This window comes from Ricinus communis, chromosome 1 (assembly GCF_019578655.1).
Source record: "Ricinus communis isolate WT05 ecotype wild-type chromosome 1, ASM1957865v1, whole genome shotgun sequence".
Classification (NCBI taxonomy): Eukaryota; Viridiplantae; Streptophyta; class Magnoliopsida; order Malpighiales; family Euphorbiaceae; genus Ricinus; species Ricinus communis.
In genome coordinates, this window is record NC_063256.1 from 35,304,813 (window position 1) to 35,325,575 (window position 20,763).

At 25.2% G+C, this 20,763-nt stretch overlaps 1 protein-coding gene across 1 annotated transcript; it reads right to left on the bottom strand.

Annotated features, from left to right (window-relative positions):
• Positions 1 to 4,885: 4,885 nt before the first annotated feature.
• On the bottom strand, positions 4,886 to 7,094 carry LOC125371316 (cytochrome P450 710A1-like). Its single transcript, XM_048379992.1, has one exon. The coding sequence runs from the start codon at positions 6,650 to 6,652 to the stop codon at positions 5,132 to 5,134; it is 1,521 nt and encodes a 506-aa protein (XP_048235949.1). The 5' UTR covers positions 6,653 to 7,094; the 3' UTR covers positions 4,886 to 5,131.
• Between the last annotated feature and the right edge of the window lie 13,669 nt (positions 7,095 to 20,763).

The following is a 20,763-nucleotide window of genomic DNA, read 5'->3' on the forward strand; positions in this document are numbered from 1 at the left end:
AGATAATTAGCTTTGAATGAGTTTTGTAATTTAATAAGCCTATGATATTGACAAAAATAATTACTATTTAGGGTTGAATAAAAATATTTTTTATGTTATATATATATATATATACATACATTTATCTTATAGTATTTTGAATTTTCTAAAATAATCATATCTGGGGTGATACACCTCATTGAAGCTTTGAGCAATAATGATACACCTCTTCAACACCCTAACATTCATTGTTTGGAGTCCAAATCCTGCACATGTGAAAAATTACCAAAAAATTAAAAAGATAATTGAAATTTTATTATTTGACAACTTAAAATATGTAAATATTTTAGATATAAAAAGATATATAGTTATTAATCGTAATAAAAAAAATATTTTATCGCTAAGAAAATATTGATTTGCTAAAATTTAGTTATATTCATTTCGATTAGTCGTCATTATTAAGTTGCTCGTATTTGATAACATGAGTTTATAGCTTAACAACTTCTAATTTCATCATTTGACCGTTAAATTACAGTTTCAGAAGTCATTGATCAGATAAAATCGATTTAATAGTCAAACAATAATATTTTAAGTTATTAAACTCTAAATCCATATTATTAAACATAGAAAATATAATAATAAAGGCTAATCGAAGTAAAGATGGTTAAGTCCTTATAAATTGAAGCTTTTTAACTGTAAAATACTTTTTTTTGTCCAATCTGTAACTACCTACGTCTTTTTATGTAAAAAAAATATATATTCTAAGTTGTGAAATAGTGAAATCATTGAATAATTTTTTTGTATTTATCCTAAAAATAAATAACCCCATGGATAAATAACTCCATTCAACAATTATGGTCTGAATTTGAGAAAAAGCATGTCCAAATAAGTCATAAATATTTTTCAAAAGGATTAAAAAAACACCGTTGTAGCTCCTAGTGAATAATTTTCGTTCTTTATCTCTCGTTAAAGTAAGAAAAAAATATGTAAAGTGAAAAAAGAGTTTGATTTATAACCGACTTAGAGTGAGTTCGAATTGCAAACCATATTAGCCAAATTTAAATCATTTTGATTCATGAACCAACTTAAAATCATAAGAGTAAGAGATTCATTAAAATTCAACTCCTTATTAAATCTAAATTGGGAACTAACAACTTGACTGGTTCAATTCTATAAAAAAAGTTAATTTAATTAAATTTAGATTTTTAAGTTTATTAACTTAAATTTGATTTGTTTATCTAAAATATATTAGTTGTATATAAAATCTTAAGATTTAAAATTTAATATGAGTTTTCTCATATTAATTTAAACTTTTAATTTTGATCAATACATAAAAGATTAATTAAATTAAATTATAATTTTTAACTTTCATAAAAAATATAGTTATTATAATAAAATTTATGAAATATATATTAAATAAATTAAAGGATATAATGAATTTGAATTTTTTTTCTAGAATATCTTGTTTTATGTCTTTCTATTTAATACCATGATAATTGGGTTAAATATGTTATGCTAGTTTTCATAAGTGTTTAGTCTAGATTTTTTTACTTTGTATAAACCTTATTATTTATTTATTTGATGAATGAAATTTTTACTTTCATATCCTTATTAGTTTTAATTATTATTGTTAGTTAATCATCATATTAATTTAATAATAGTAATTGTCATGAAAGTATTTAGGTTGAACATATTAGAGACGCCATTTTTGCTTCAACTTATACTGATAGAAAAAATTTTAATTGCATCATTAGTTTGGATAACTAAAGGAAAACGCACATCACCATCTTATTCATTAGATCTAGACTAATAAAGGGATTACTAAGTAAATGACTAGGTTAAATACTGTCTTTATCATATAGTTTTAAATCATAAACATCTGCATTTGTATTGAATATTTATTTATTATTTGGTTAATTTACTTTATAAGTATTATTCTCTTGAAAATATTAATTTAGAGTGTTTAGATTTACTTTTATTATTTTTCATTGATAATTAATTTATATAATAAGTAGTCTTATAGTTTTTTGAGAGATCGAGCTCGGAGTGTTTTATCATTTTTACTATAAAAATAGTTCGTATATTTGGGAGTACTAGTTTAGACACATCAATAAGTAATAATTATAAATTTTCTTTCTTTTTATACTTTAGCTTTTCAAATAAAAAATAGACCTTTAGTTTTTCTCCCGTGCAAACATATGAGAGAGGAAAATAGAATAAATTTTTTAATAATTATTTATTTTATTTCCTGCTAACAAAATTGTAAAGGGTAATTCTGTAAAAAAATTACAAAAGTTAATTTTATATCCTAAAAGTTATTTTTTTATTTAAAAAAATTAAAATTAATACCATTGGCGAATTTGTCAAACCACTCTTAGTAACTTTTCTGTTAATTTCACTGATTTTAGTTAAAATTTAAATTTATTTAATCCTTAAATAGAAATTATAAATAGTAAAATATTGAAAGCTGGACTCATTTGACATCAAAATATATAATAGAGGGGGTATTTGATCTTTAATCCAAAATCAAACTGTCTAAATTCTTAATTGACTTGTGGAGGGGCAATATCGATAATTGTGTTATCATAAGTCTTGTCAACTTCTCCAACGTGTGGACATTGAAGGTAAAGACAACATTGCCAACTAGGATGCTTCTTGGACAGCCTATCCTTTTTTTCTTTAAAAAAGAAAAAATAATACCCCACCAATCACATAATCCAAACCTAATTTACATTATTTCTTTTTATAAGCTGAATAAAACACCAAAAATAAAAAATTTAAATCCTCTTGTATTAGTTATTAAAATTATCTATTGAAATGATTAAGATGGTTAAAGAAATTGAAATGACTAAAATTATGCCAGAGATCTATACAGATATATACATTATATAAATTCTAAAATTTAATTTTTTTATATGTGTTTAATTTTTAAAACATAAATTTTGTCTTAATATGTGTACTATTTTATCCACGTGAGATTCAAGCTTATGTACATTTTATAATTTTTTTTCTATTAATTTAATGATTAATTAATTATATTTTTAATTAAACAATTACTCTAGTTTTAAGAAATAATATATTAGTTATATTTTAATATTATATTAATTAATAAATAAATTTTTAATGAGATAATGATACTAATTCAATTATAAAAATAATATATTAATTATATTTAATATTATATTAATTAATAAATAATTTCTCAATCAGACAATAATATTAATTTTATTATAAAAAATAGTATATTAATTATATTTTAATATTATATTAATTAATAAATAATTTTCTAATCAAATCTAAAATATAGCATACTAATTATATTTTAATATTATATTAATTAATAAATAATTTCTTAATCAGATAATGATATTAATTCTATTCTAAAATAACATATTAATAATTTTATAATTAGATAATAATTTTAATTTAAAAAAGTATATTTTAAATTTTTAATATTTTATTTAATAATAAATTAATTATTTAATTATATAATAAATCTTTAACTCTAAATAAATAGTAATATCAATTAATTGACAATATTGATCTATATAATACTAAAATTAATTAATAAATATTTTTAAAATAATTTTTTTTATTATTACACTTAAAATCTTAAAACAATTCGGATCGACATTTAAAAATAGTTAGTTTGCTATAAATCCTTAAAATATTAAAATTAATATTAAATATTAAAAATATATTAAATTATATCTATCAATTTAATTTTATAGTCGATATAATAATAACGGTCGTGCAACGCACAGGTAAACCACTATTATATATTAATTTTTGAGATTTAAAATTTTGACATGTATGTTTAATTTTGACATATAAAATTTATATTTTAATATGTGTATTTATTGATTAATAAGTTATATTCCTAATTAAACACCGAGTCTAATTCAAAAGATAACATATTAAATATATTTTAATATTATTAATTAATTAATAATTTTTAATCAGATAATTATGTTAGCTAATAAATTAGCTTTATAATTAGATAATAATGTTTATTTGAAAACTTACATTTTTATTATATAATAAATATTTAATCCTAAAAAATAATAATAGTAACTATATTAATAGTATTAATTTATGTAATACTGAAATTAATAATATTTTTAAAATAATTTTTATATTATTATACTAATAGAATTTTATAATTTTAAAAATAATTAGTTTGCTATTATTTTTAAAATAATATAAATTAATATAAAATATTAGAAATTTTGTTAAATTATATTTATAAATATAATTTTATAATTAAAATAATAATAATAATTGTAGATCGCTCATAACTAGTTATAAATATTTTTTTAAAAAAATTATTGAGTAATTATATTTACGATTTAACTATATATTTACTTATTTTTTCAAAATTAATACATTTTTTTTATGAAAGTATTCTTAATTGGTATAATTAATTATTTTCGTCTAAAAATTTAAGAGTTTATTTGTGATGTGAAAAACCATAACTAAAACATGTTTATTTTCGAATTGCTAGCTAAAATAATTTATCAATAAATTAAAATAATACTGAAAATAAATTATTGTTAGAATTTATATTTGAGTATTTTAATTATATTTATTTATTTGAGAAAAAAATTAAAAAAATTAGTACCTTGTGATTAGATAAATATAAAAATTAATTATTTATCTGTTTATTGTACGACCATTATTATTATTTTGATTATAAAATCAAGTTAATAGATATAATTTAATAAAAAATTTAAAATTTAATATTAAAATAATATTTTAAAAATAATTATAAACTATCTAAATTAATTAATAATATTTTAAAAATAATTATAAACTAATTTTTTGTCAATTTCGTTGTGGCTATTTTTTTTTTCTTGTCAATATTGTGTCATCCTTTAAGACAATTTAAGAAGAAAAACACAGAATATTTCCAATCAGCAACGCACTTATTTTATTGAGATTCCAACCAAACATCCAACCCAAACCCAATTATCCACCAATCAATGTTCCCACACAGCCATTAATCAAAAGAATCCTAACCGTCCATGACATCTATACACACTCACAAACCACTAAAACAAATTCTTTCTTTTTTTTTTTCATTTTTTGGAGAGAAAAAAAAAAAGAAAAAAGAAAACAACAAACAATTGTTTAACCACAGAGGGTAATTTCGTCATTCTAAAGAAAGATTTGGCAACTGTGAGAAACGTCTAGATAGAAAAACCGTGCACCCATCCTTAGGACAAATGGTAGGATTATAAACAATATCATCACAGCCGTCAATCCGATGCCTCTTGAAATCAAGTAACGTAACGAACATTGCAATAAAAAGCACCAGATGATTCAACGCGTACCTCTGGCCCAGGCACTGGTGGGCCCCGGCTCCAAACGCCAAGAAATTCCTCTTATGCAGTTGATCCTCTTGCCGCTCCGCGCTAAACCGCTCCGGGTCAAACCGGTCCGGTTCAGTAAACCCTTGAAATGAGCTCTCGTAAACCGACGGGAACACTATCGTCCCCTTGGGAATCGTGTATGACTCAGTTAACGGGAAATCCTTAACGGCAATGTGCGGCACCAATGTGGCAGGCGCTCTATACCTGATTATCTCACGCGCCACCGCTTGCGTGTACTTCATATCCCTCACCTGCTCTGCTGTGATTAAACGACCGGACTCCGGCGACCACAAGGCGGAGACTTCTTTCCGGACTTTGGATAGTACCTCGGGATGCGAATCGAGCAGCGCCACCGCCCAAAGGAGGGAGCTAGTGGAAGCGTCTTGAGCAGCGAAGAGGAAATCGAAGAGGTAACCGCCGATCTCGGCGTCGCTGGTGTGAGGAGGGGTAGGTTCTCCGGCAGATTCGGCGGCGGCGATTTCTTTAATCGTTTCCTGCATCCAGAAATCGACTAAACAAGTAGGCTCGTCGCTGTTAGCCATTCTTGTTTTGCTTTGTTTTGCGCAGCCAGCTAGGGTTTGCGCAAGGCGGTCAACGGCGAGCCTAGCGTTTCGAAACGCGAAACCAGGGAGGTCAATAGGAAGCTTCATAAGACCAACATTGAATAAATTATAGTCAAACTTGAATCTTTCTTGAGCTTCAAGATTCAAGTAAGGGCCAACCATCACAGTCTGAGAGGTTTCGAGATTCATATCACGAACCAACAGTCTTAAACTGCTTGGGCGATGAGTATTATCGTCAGCGAGCGCCGCCCATTGCTTCAAGTGCTTGAGAATGATAATCTGCTGTATGTCGGAGTAAGTTGAGAGCGCTCTAGGGGTGAAGTTGGGAGCAATCCGACGGCGGAGATCTTTATGATCTTGACCGAACATGTAGATCAAATTATGCTCGCCGAATAGTTTCTTACCGAAAGGGTGGCCGACAAGCATGAATGCGTCTGGCCGTACATTGGCGAAGATGAGATGAGAGAGCTCAGTGTCGCGGATGAAAAGGATGAATCTTCCGATTATGTAATTAGTGGAGAAGCCTAATTTTTTAGAGAAAGAAGACTGTCGGTCCCAGAATTTAGTTGGGTCTCGAACTAAAGATATGGCGTTGCCAAGAAACGGAAGAACAAGAAGAGGACCTGGAGTGTTGCGTCTCTTGATTAAGTAAGAGATCTGTTCAAGAAATACCAGAAACACAATGAAGGAAACAAGGTATGGAATTAATGTCGATAATAAACAAGTAATCGTGAACATTTTGCAAGAAAACAAGAGATAGGGAGAGACAGTCTCTGTTTCAAGTGTGCCCCTCTCTCTCTCTCTCTCTCTTTTCTTTCTCTGTGTGTCTGTCCTTTTATGGGAAAAATCTTATTGTCTGAAATGGGAGATGGTGGCAGTTAAATTTTTGAAACTCTAAACTTCTCCTTTCTCTTCTTTATAGCTATGCTGCTCTGGTGCAGACAGAGTTGGTTTCTTTCTATGTCTCTGCTTCAGTGGTATGCTAGCGAAGGAGGAAGAGAGAGGAGAATGAATTTATAGGAGGGCAAAGGAAAAGGAAGAAAGAGCTGATGAACTGTACAGCTAGCTAAGAAAGTAGACAATAAACATTTTGGACTGCTCGCTGGCTGGCTATCCAATTCATTTATTTTCTGTAAGTTTCCTAATTGAGTTTATCAAAGAAAGAGCAATTGACTAATTGATTAAAGAGACTGGCCTTAAAATGAATTGAATTTTGGACAGGCCAGTCATTTGGTATTTAAGTTTAAGACTGGTTTGATGTGAATGCAACCATCGATTTAATTTACTTAAAATTTATGAATTTAAAACTCATAGATTTAAGATTTATAAATCTTGGAAAATTTATTAGTTAAATTAAATATAAAAATAATAGAATTTTATTTACAAGTTAAAGATAATTTTGGAATAATATAAATTTATAAAAGATAATATTTGAGTAAAAAAAAATATTACAACAATCCATCGTTCTTTTAAAACGGTAAATCTTAAAAAATTTTATTTTTTAAATAGAAAATAAGAATTTCTTTTAAAATTTATGGAATTATATCACCTTTTGATTATCAAGCAATGAATTTATGTTAAATCTATGATTTCTCATTTAAAACCTCTCAATTTAAACGACTGTTTAAATAATTTAGGAGTGTATTGCACATTATTATTATATATTTATTTCATCCAATTTTAATAAGTTATTTTCAATTTGTATATAGATTAAGAAATTACGTAATTTTTATTTAATACCACTACCTCTACTATTCTCTTATTAAAATAATCCCAGTAGATTTTTTAAAACAATATACAATAACTCAAATATTAGTAGACTGGCTAATCTATTTATAACTTTTAAGATTTAAAATAAAAGAATTTTGTATTGAGACTCAAAAAAATTTATATAGTAATTTGTAATTTCAAAATTAAGTAAAACTTAATTGTATTTATATTAATTAATTAATGATATCTTAGACATTTAATTATTAAACTGACAATTAAAAAGAAAAAGTGATAAACTAAAAAGAAGACAAGATTATTAAAGTTGAATAGAGGAAAAGTAAATGATATCAAATTGCATCAAAATATTCATATTTAAGCATTATAAGAATAATACATACTTTAAATTACATATATAATTTCTTCGATTTTTAGCAATAATTTAAAAATAATAATCAAGAAATGATTATATAAATGGCTTTTATTGGATTATGTCATTGCTTTGATCATATTTGTATTAATCAATAAGAATCCACAAGTCTAGTTGAATTCACCAATTTTTTTTTTCAAAAAATAATTGGAGTAATGACCCATTTTATAAATAGTATTATCTTGACCAATTTAATAAAAAAAAAAACCAAAATAAACAGAACTGATAACACATATTCTACAGAAAAATAATTATTTTAACTATTTTATTACACATATAATTACTCATTTTTTTTTAAAATTTTAATTGTGATAATTGAGTATGCTAAAGGATAAAATATTGCATTTGATTAATGATTAAATGGGTGGCTTTTTTTGAATTTTGTCATTGTCATTGTCAATTTGGTGTGCTGTATTTGTTGAATTATGGACATGAATATTTCTTCTAGAATTATTTGAGAAGGATAAATAAATTGATAATAGATTTCATTCTTTTCTTTTTGAGGGCTGTGGTTAGGGTATTTGAAGGACCAGAGAGATTTCTATTAGTCAACCCAGGAATTTAAAACACAGAAGGAAAGAGAAAGTTGGCAACTATTAGTCAACTTGTCAATTTCTATTTTCCTTGTACTAACTGTAAATTTGGTTATGGATGTGGACACTTGAGTAATGTTTATATTAGGGGTGAGAACAAGAGAAAAAATGGGTAACCAATCCAAAAATCAAAAGCGATTATATATATATATATATATATATATATATTATCATTTTATATATAGTCTAGATTAATGTGATTTTTTTATATAATTTTCTACGAATATTTTTTTAAATATTTTTGTATTTTATATATTTTTAAAAATAAATTATTTTATAAATAATTGTTAACTTTTTTACCGATTAACTAAAAATTTGGTGAACCGTACTATTTTTTCGATTAACCAAAAATTATAGTAAAAAACATTGATATTTGATCGACTGAATTAATGGTTAATTGAATATTAGCTTGATTTTGGTTTAAAAATATAAAATTAAAATCGAATGGTTAAATTTTTTTGTGAGCATGAACTGTTTTCATCTTAATTTTATATTTTAGATAGAAATGAGGTTGTAAAATTTGTAGAATTTTTAAAAAAAATTTGTTGAGATGGTTAAATAAAATGTAATGGTACCTAAAGAAATGTTAATATAAAAAATATATATTCGAAATATTTGGACTTTAAAAGAATAAAAGTTGAAACAAATTAGGTAAATTACATAATTGGTTCTATGAAGTTTATCTATTTTTTGCAATTGCTCAATAAACTTAATTTTAGTTCAATTAGATTTGTGAACTTCATGGGTCGTATCTTCTAATACAAAGAATACGAAATATATTATTTATTTTCTGTCTTAGACTGACAATTTCGAAGCTCTCTTGTTTGCGGAGAAAATAGAAAATATAAAATAGTCAAATAAAATTATAAATAAAACTAAAATATAAAATAGTCATGTTTTTTTAGCTAAGAAAGATAGCAACAACAATAGTATCAGTGCGGCTTGAGAATGAAGCTCCTTTTTGGCTAATTGTTGTAATAATGATTGAGAATAGGTGCTTTTTGGGGTTGCACTATTTTTTTTCTTTATTAAGGGTTTTTATTAAATTTTTATTAACAAGATTTTTTTAATGAGACAACTATCATTTTGTATTTTTCCTCTTAATAATAATATATTTTAATTCTAAAAGAAACTTTTTACATTGTTTTATTTCTTTTTCATCTTTTTATACATAATCAAATAAGAGAAAGTACTTTTTGAGTAAAAAGCCAATCCTAATTTTTTAAATTTTATTTTGTTTGGTACTAAATTTTATTTTTTTATTGGTATCGTAATTTTTATTTCTATTTCAAACCAAGATACTCTTTAAAAGTCCAATTAATTTAAAGTGATGTGGCAGGCGGGAGTCCATGTCACTCGTACACTCCGCTGCCACATCATTTCTAGTATACACCTAAGCCTATCTAGTTCAACATTGATTCGAACAATATTCAGATTTCCAAATTTTCAAATTAATTCACCCCTAGTCCTGAAATTTCTAAAATAAATGTATTAAGATTGAAGGCCTCTCAAGAACATAGCTTTAAAATTTATTGCCACATTGCCAACCTGATAAATCTTTTTGTTCTTCTAAACGAGACTTGTACTTGGATTTGGAATTGCGAAGATCATTTGCCAACAAAGTACAACTAATTTGTTGTAAGATGAAGAAATTACAATGATATAATACCTTTTAAAATACATTTTTTTTACAACTCTAGCAAACAAAATAAACAAGAAAATACAATTAAATGGAAAGAGGATTTAACAACTCCTATTCCTTGTATTTGGGCACATGACATGTGATTATGAATGTTTTATCTTATTCTGCTAAATTTTGAGTCGACTCTCTTATAAAATCCAATGGAAGCCTAACTCGAGTGAGAGTTATTTTAATAGTTCGTTAGAATCATTTTTTAGTAGAAATGGATATATGATACATTTTGATATAAAAGATAAAAATAAATATCAAATATCAAGAGAGATCTGTAGAGAAATTTGCTCCTAACAATCATCAATCATTTTAACAGAATAATAGATTACAATTTTGCAGGAAGAAACGCTCCATTCGTTATTACTAAGCTACATATCAACTTTATAGGTGCCTTTTAACGAATCTGATTGTTTGAATGATGGATTGAATATTTTTTTCTTTTACCACTCCCTAGAGGGAGAACTCAACACCAATATAATAGAAGACCATAAAACTCTTATTAAATGAGAACTTAATAGCCTCATAACGGAGGACTATACAACTTCTCAAAAAATATATTAATATTTATTTATTAAAACTAATTAATATAAAATATAAAAAGGAATGACCGCTGATCTAAAAGTGATCGGTGGAGGACTAAAAGATTAAACTTTAATGAAGAATAGGAAAAAAAGAGAAAAGACAGCTAAAATTTTAGTATTTTCATATCTTTTAAATCTTTTAATTATTTGAATAAAAAGATTTTATGGTTAAATGAATTAGAGATTGTATTAATTTGAAGATTTTATTGGTGAATAGATAGGCTTAGATGTATAAGAGAAACGATGTGGCAACTTAGTGTATGTGTGACTTGGAATTTCGCGTGCAAAAAAAAGAAGAGAAAAACTAAAGATTTGATAGCAATTAAAAACAAGATCCAAATGAATTAGTTTCAAAGGAGTTTTTTACACTAACTTTTATTTAAATAAATAGAGAATAACTTTATTATGTATATAATTATCTTGTTTTATGTTAAATTTTTTTTAATTATTTCTAACTAATAATTAGAGATAGGTATATGATTTAAAAGTTAACTCTTAGATATTAGTAGTAATTCATTTGGACTTTTATATGCATATTAACCCATAATTATTTTCCAATGTGAGACAAAGTGTTATAATCTCTCTCCAGCTCTAACGTCCTTGTCAGAATCAGACCATAGCCCAGAATCGTAACCCATTAGACGAGTCGTGGATTCTAATAGTAGCTCATACAAATTCTAAAGATAGCTCCCACTGACTTTCTACGCTGTAGCACTTAGCTATTTTTATACTCAAAATTGACAAATTACTCTAATATCATATATAATAGCCCAAGTCTGGATGAATTATTGACCCAACAACTAGAGGCGATGTAGGACTTGCCCACATGATCTAAAAATCAACTCCTAAGGGCTAATAGTAATTCATTTAAACTCTTATAATATAAATAATTTATTCTTTTTATGTCTTCACTAGAAGAAATTAATTCTTATTAATATTAATAGATAATACATAAAAAGATTTAAAAATTCAAAAAATTTCTAGTTATCACATAATAGCCAAGAAGCAAGTCATTCGGTTTTTTTCTTATTCTTGAATTGATTAAAATGGGATATTAAATTTATCTCTTCGCCTCTTTACCGATAAATTAGAATTCTCATAAAGAATCATGAGTTATATGAGATTACAATGATAAGCATATACGATTCAATTAATTTCTAAATAATTAAAAAAATTTATTTTATTTTATATTTAAAAAAGGTTTAAATTAAAGAATTTTGGGTTAATTTTTATTTATGGAAGGATTAAAAATACATTTAATTTTTTGATTTTTATATAGGGAAAAAGGAACTATATTAAATACGACGAATTTCCTAATAATATCTAAAAGGAAGCTCAATACCAATTGAACCTCTGTAATTGACCTTTTTTATTTTAATTCAAACAAGGTGTTTAGATTTATTTAAATCATTTTTCACATGATAATATGACTATTTCTAATAATGACCAAAAAGATTGCCGGTCAAAAAGGGTGAGAGTATCTTGAGACAATGGTTGAATGTTGCATGTGAGACACCTGTTTCCTTCTTCTTCTTCTTCTTCTTCTTCTTTTTATTTATGAAAAGTGATTAAGAAGAGAATTCATCCTTTTGCTTAAGGATTCCCAAAATGATTTTATCAGTATTCTTTGACATATTAAGTATTTTTTTTATTCGAGCAAATCTTTTGGAAAGATTTAAAAGCTTTCTTTATGAAAAGAGTCACTATCTTATGATAATCAGTTGCTCAACGAAATAGGGATAGCAGCAGGGAGCTATTCTCTCCACTCTTAGTCCTGTTACTGTACCAATGGAGAAATTTCCATGTCTGTTCTCACTTCACAATGATAAAAAGATTCCTCATCCCTGTTTTTACGAGAACTATTTGCCATTGACATCCCTAGTAAAAGAAGCATATGTTTTTTTTGTTGTATTATATATCACATAGTCAATAGATCCCAAACCCATCAATGGCAGACCATGTCAGTTCACCTGGATGTGCCATTTTTTGCATGGTAAATTTTTTGTTCCTTTTCTTCGGTGCTTGGAACAAGAAATAAGTAGGTGAAAAGCAGAAGGATTCGTCTTCCCCTCTGTGGATTAATAACACCAACAAACAAATCTGAAAAGCCAAATAAATGAGCCAAAAATGTTATTGGGAATACAAGATTTTATGCAAGGTTTTGCTACCCTTTAGAGCACATGCCAAGGCAAGTTGGAGCTGCTAACCAAGCGTCTAACTTTGGGTGCATGCCTAAAAACAAATGGGTTAAAAGACAAAAGGATGTTCCATTGGTGAGAACAATGATGAACAATAGCAATGGGGCCATATATACATACAGTCACATAGTGCCAGATCCAAGCAGAACCATCAAGCGAATGTGATAAACTCCTAACGAATACTAGTAAACAGTGGATGGAAAAACTCGAACTCGAGACCTATTCAAGTGAAAAATATTAACGAATTCAGTCAAAAACTTTGAGCTTCAATAATAGAATGGGTTAATGATTCGTAATGGGAACCATATCAGCAGCAATAATGTCTCTCAAATGATAATTCTTGTTCAGATGAGTGGAACATTGTTGACTGCATAGTTAGGTTATGCTGTTACCCACAGAATTAAAGGACTCAATTAAAGCCATATAAAAATGTCATTTGGACAAGTTAGAATAGAATAATCTTTCCCATTTCATATTTTGAATTGAAAAATTTATCACATGCAATGTTGAATTCTTCATACAAATCTTAAGTTTGACCATTTTTAGTATTCTCCATGCACAATAATTAAGTAGCTGTATGAGATTGAAGATTTATAAAGGAACCAGGACTGGACTTTGTCTGTGCCCTAAAATCACATACAAGATAAGCTTAAGCCTTAAACATTGAACAGATGGTGAGGATCATCAGCCTCTTATACGTATGTGGCTGAGAAAGGAGAGGACACTGTATGAAAAGACTAACTTAGCAAGGATTAGCCACTATTACCTTTTTGTTTTCAATTTTGACACCTGACCAGTTCTATAAGATTATATGTCAATCACATATGGAAACCTTAAATCAATCCCTACTTTTGTCCACAACTTAATCCTAATAAATGGGTTATTCTCATCTATACTATATTTCTACATGGCAATTAATAATATATTTTAATATTAAATGACTGACACATATTTAATAACTTAAAACTAATAAACATATATCAATTATTTATTTGCCGGATGTATATATATATCTAAATTTGATAAAGTATAAATATAAAATAATAAATAAATTCAATATGTAATATTTATATATATATATATATATATATATATATATTTATATTTATATATACTTTGGGCTAAATATATAATATTTTAATATATTTAAGTACTACAAAATGTTGTACTAAGTCCTGGCTGTTTTTCTATTCATTTTTATGCCTTATTTTCATATATAAGTCATGCATACATATGTGAAAAATGAGGATTTCATTTATAGATAGAGAAAGCAAAAGGAAAAAGTCCATATGTTTTGAAACGCTCCTTTGTTTAGAACTTCTTTGTGTAAAATGCTGGGCCTGTTTTCTAAAGCTAATTGCTAGTACAATGGCTTCATGAAATTCTCCCTAAAACATTAACAAAATATCCTAACTCAAGTGATTCAAAACTAATGCTATAATTGGCAGAAATTTATAAAAAAAAGAAATTATTTTATTTAAAAAATTTAAAATAGAAATAATAAAATTAAAAAAAAATATTTGAGTGTCATGAAATGCACTGATCTATTAATGAAAAATTTATTTAAATTTTTTATTTATTTTGTTAAATTTTAATTTAACTATAATAAATCTTATATAAATTTGATTATATAGAATACTAAAATCTCCAAAGTATCAGTTAAATAAGATCCGGGGAACTTATTCCTCCATTGTGAAAGTGAAAGCTAAGTTCTGCCCATCAAGAAAGGTGAAATCTGAACCCTTTCATCCAACCTCTTCTATTTATAAAAACTCTATTTTCACCAAAGATAGAATTGCATGAGATTTGATTCTCATTTCATAAGATATAAGATATGCAGATATAAAAAAGAAAAGGAACAACCATCTAAAACTAAAAAAGTGTGGGAATTTTTTAAAATTATCTTAAAATCAATAAAAAAATATTATTTTTATTGTGTAATTTATTTTAAATACTGTTTTTTTTTTAATTTTTTTAAAATTTATGAATTGATTATTTTTCGGTTAGTTTTTAGTTGCTTTTATGTTATTCTTCAATTGTTTTTCAATTGTTTTGCTAAAAATAATAAAAGAAAAAATAAAATCATAATTTCAAAAAAAAATTAAAAAATCAATTCTTAATATTTTAAGACAATAAAAATTAAAAAAATTATATCATAAATTTGATAAAAAAAAAACACAAGTATTATTATTATTATTTTTTCAAAGGTATTGCATTTTAACGTCATAGACAAAATAAGCCGTGATAGTTATTTTCTTACACTCTCTAAACGATAATAATTCATTTAATGTAAAAATGATAATTTAAATTTAAAATTATTGACTTCCAAATATAGCATACTCTTGCCGTTTAAATTAAATTTCTAAGAGTAAAAGGTCTCAATTTATCTTCTTTTCTCTCATTTCTCAACTTTAATAGTTTAGGGTTCATTTTATTATGCATTTTCTTATCTATTTCTCAAAACAATAATTTTCATTCTTCACATAAATTATGATTTATATGTTTATTAGTTGAAGTATGGATTGATTAAAAAGCACATACACCGTTTTGATGTTTGATCCTTAATTTTTGTTTTAAACAAACAAATAAATATTTCTACTGAAAAACTGATAGAAATAATATGTTATTCTTTGATCAATTTTGTAAATTTTGTAAACTTTTAATAAAATTTATTAAGAAAAATATTTATAAATTATTGTTATTATTTTTAAAATGTGATAAACAATTGTAAAATATTTTAAACCTTGTTAGAATTTTCTATAAACTCATTTTATTTATAATTAAAATAAACTAAACGAATATAGGACAAGAAACAAAGGAATCAAGTTTTAGCATCATGGTGTACCTTGGAGACTTCAATTCCAAGTTTCAGACATGGACCTTGTGTTCATTGCATCATGATAGAGTCCAAAATAATATTGGACAAGAAACAAAGGAATCAAGCAGTTGGGTTGGATGGAACAATTACAACAAAAGTTTAAATGGGCTTTGGGATTAAACCCATATGAGTGCATGAAGTCAAGGATTGGATTAGGCCTAAGATTGGCATTGTCCCTGATCAGAAGGTCAATGGTTGCCTTTTCTGTAGTTTAGGAGCCCAAATCTGACTTATGGGCTTTAAGGGCGGCAAATTAAAAAAAAAAATTATATGGATGTCTAAAAATAAAAGGTTGTTTAACTTTTATATCACTGTCTCCAAAATCTTATAAAAATATGTTTCACAGCCAAGAAACTTATTTCTGTACTACCCATACAAAAACATATGTGTTTTATTAAAAAACAACATATCTAAAAGCTAAAAAATTACAGTAACTAATTTAAATAAAACTGACACATTAAAATCTCAAAAAATCTGTCATACTCTACAATAAATAATCTACAATTTCGATAATAATCTGTAATAAATAACAGAAAATGAGAGAACGGAAAGCTGAAAACAGGTAATCCAATATCATCCATTTATCTTTTTGATTTCTTGTTGTTTTGAAAAAAAAATGTCTTAAAATCCTTCAAAATAAGTATATAATATGATTTACTTAACAATTTAAATGTACAATAAGATGATTAAAAAATTTAAGTTTTCATATCTGAAAATAAATAATCAAAACGTCTCTATAGAAAACCTAGAAAATTGTATATAATAAGTATGCAGAGGTATACTATAAATATATCTTTTGAAATTTTATAAAAAATATATTCAAATTCATGTGTTATTGATATGTATCCAATAAAGTACTTGTATTGACCATTATATTGATATAAATAAAAAAAGAATAAATCAATAATAGATTACAAAAAGTAGTTTAAAATAAAATATAAAATAAGTTTTAAAAGTTACAATAAAGAGTATATAATGAGTATACAATAAGTATACAATAGATATATATCAGGAGAAGAAAGTATACAGTAAAATATATACCACGAGTTTATAGAGGCAGATAATTAGTTTTTATTATGAAATTTTAAAAAATTAATATTTAAATAATTTTTTATTCATTTATATGTTTTACAAAATTCGTATATTGAGAATTAATGAGTATATGCAGGTATACAAAATGTATATATTTACAATAAGCATATAAAACAGATTTAAAAGTAAACAGTAAAAGGAATATAATGAGTATATAACTAGTATATTTTAAATATTTTATACTGCGACTATTACTAATTATGAAATAATTTTTTATATTTTTTCTCATGTATAGATATTGCAACAATACTTATTTTTCTTCATTACAATGGATATTGGAAAAAATATCAGATACATAAACTTTGATGTAAAGGGTATTCTATTACCAAAAGACAATTTTAAAAGTGTATAGTAAATAATATATACTAAGTATATAACGAGTTTATTTCAGGTATATGATATTCTGATTCTCATTGAGTTTTCTCCATTCAGATTTTGGTTTCATTAAGTATACAATGAATTTCTTTTTTGATGTTGATGAAATTTTCTTTTTATTTGCTCTCATTAATATTATTTTATCATGTTCTTAATTATGTGAGAATGGAAGAAATGAGACATAAAATAAAAGACAATGACAATATTTTTTACTGTTTCTTGAGTGAGCTTTGTTAGAAATATGGAAATCAATTAGCTCAAATTTTTTATGTATCATTTTTATTCAAGAAAAATATTAAATGAATTAAAAAGTTTAAAACAAATAAGTATTTATATTTTTTTACTTTTATTCATGAATCATATGCTACTTCTTATGGTGCAATACCGATTTGAAATTTTAAGATATATAGTAAACAATATATATTAAGTATAAGAATATATTTTAGATATACGATATTTGATTCTTATTGAATTCTTCTATTATATTTCAAACTCTAATCATAAATCAAACTCAAAATTATCAAATTATGAAAATGTATCTATTTTGTTGAATCATATATTGCAATTTAGATGTTTGACAAAATGCATGTGCAGAAATAACTAAATAATTTTTTGCTATTGTTATTTTTGACCTAAATAAATACAGTAAACAATATATTGTAAATATATAACGAGTTTATTTCAAGTATATAATACGTCAATTCTTATTGAATTTTCTCCATCCAAATTTTAAAGTCATCTTTTATATAAATTTTTTCAAAATTTAAATATGGTCATAATTCCTACTAAGTATACTCTAATCATCTTTTATATACAATGCGTCAACTAAAAAATCATATGACAATTACATCAAGTTCATCCTTCAATTCTTCTTTGCCATATCCACCTCCTTAAACTTACTACATAATTCAAATTCACAATAAAAAATCTTCATTTTTCTTGAATTTTACATAAGAGAATAATATGATTGTAAACCTCTTTCGATGTTCGTAAGCTTGTTCTTTAAAAATCATAGTTACACCTAATTTTTTCCATAAAAAAATCACACATGTAAAACTAGAAAATATAAAAAAAAAACTATAAGTTTTAATTTTTGAAGATCTAATAAAAATAATATAACAAGATTTACATTTTACTTTCTAAAATCAAAACTTTAGTTGGTCTATGCATAGATTAACATGATCTAATAAGATCATATCACATGAATAGAAAAGAAAATTAGACTTTTTACCCCAATTTTTAACCAATAATTATAATTGACTAAACAATAATTTTCAAGCAAACATGAGATAAACTAAAATTACAACAAAATTGCAGTTAACAATATATAGTATATTTCGAGTATATTATGAGTAGATAATGAGTATCTACTGTCGTTATCATTATATTAACTAAAATCAAAATAACAATAATAAAGTAAAAAAAATACAGAGCATAATATGGAGTTAAGGTCTTAATGTTCACAAGAAATGACTAAAATTTTCTATTAGTCCCATTCTCTCATTTTTCTATTTTCTATTCTCTTTACTTTCTAAGTTTCTAAACTCTCAAACTATACATACACTTTTTTTTTTTTTGCAATTATTTTGTATTTCATCAAACACTTAGAGTGTATTCATAGATAACAAATAGTAGCTTTACCATTAGCGTCAACATTTTATTTTCATATTTTTGAAGCTTTAACATTAACATTCTTTTTTGAATGAGAATCGTTAATAACTTTCTTCTTCTTCATAAAAGAATCTCCATCATGCTTAGTAGGAGATTTTAAACTTATCTTCTTCTTTTTTTCAAAACCTCAGTTCCAAAATCTTACCAGTAGTAGAAGAAATTATGAGTATATAATTATGAATTACCCATAATGCCAAAGTCTTTATGAGTAGTAGAAGAAGAAAAACCTAAATTTCTAAGAATCTGTGAATTAGATTAAAAATAAAAGTTACACAATGTAAAACTGAAAAAAAAAAAAACCTACTTGCATGAATAAGTTAATTATCGATTTTCAAGAAATAGTGGAAAGTTTCAAAAAAAATGAAAGAAATTAAAGAATAGAAAAAGAATGAGAAGAAAGCAAAAAATCAGAAAGTATTGTAAGAACAAATCGTAGAACAAGAGAGTATTAAGTTCAAAAAAGTGTTAAAAGACAGAAAAAAAACTAATAACACCATATTAGCATAAAAAGAAAAAGAAAGAAAAGCATAAAATAAAAAACTAAAATTCTAGCATATAAAAGTAAAAAACTAAATCTCAGCGTATAAAAGTAAAAGAAGAAAAAAAAAATGTATTCCATGTAATTTCCTCTAAACTAAACTTCTTGTGAGTTACTTGAAATTTGGCTCAATAAAAAGTCACTTAAAATTATTCATCATATTTATCGAGTTGAGCTCGAGCTCATTTTTGAACTTGATAATTTTATCAAGCCAAACTCGAGCTAAATAAAATTTGGTTCGTTAATTCACGAGCCTACTCGTTTATCAACTCACTAGCCTACTTGGAAGTTCGGATAAATTTGAAATTTGGTTTATGAATAGGCTCGTTTATAAGTTTGTCTATAGGCTCATTCAATGACTTGAGCTCGAGATCTAATTATTTTTATTTTTAAATTAAATTTTTTATATATAATGTAATATTATATATATGTGTATATATTTCCTATACAATATACATATGTTTTTATATAATAATCATAAACATAATATTTATTTTTTAATTACAATAATAATTAATATTAAAAAATTTAACGAGCTCAAGCATAAACTCTAATTTTTTATTATATAATTATTGAATAAGCTTAAGTCGAATTTGACTTGTTTAATATAATAAACGAGTTATTTACTAACCGAGCTCGGGCTATTCACAAACTAAATAACTTTAAATGAGCCAATCTTAAGTTTAAATATTAAAGCTCAAATAGAGGTTGAGCTTAGATTTAACAGTTGAACTCGAGCTCTTCAAAGTTCTATTTCGCTAATAATTTTTTCTCACTTGGATAGTAAATATGTTTAAGTTCATCTGATCGTTAAATATATTTTAGAAACAAAATGATAAATATGAATATTTTCACAGTATTCTTTATAAATATTACATTTTTTATTATGAAAGGTCATCTCATAGGAGTCCAAATTCTTTAAATATAAAATCAAACTTAATTCTCTGTTTTAATCCAATACACTGTAAATTCTTCTACCCTTTAACAGATATGTTAATCCTTTATCTTTTGTTAAAATATTTTTATTATGAAAGTAATACTATTTAAAATAAATAACAATCTAAATTATTTAAAAATATCAAAAAATAAATAG

Coding starts and splice junctions, on each gene's coding strand:
- LOC125371316 (XM_048379992.1), bottom strand. CDS start 6,652: ATGTTCACGATTACTTGTTTATTATCGACATTAATTCCATACCTTGTT.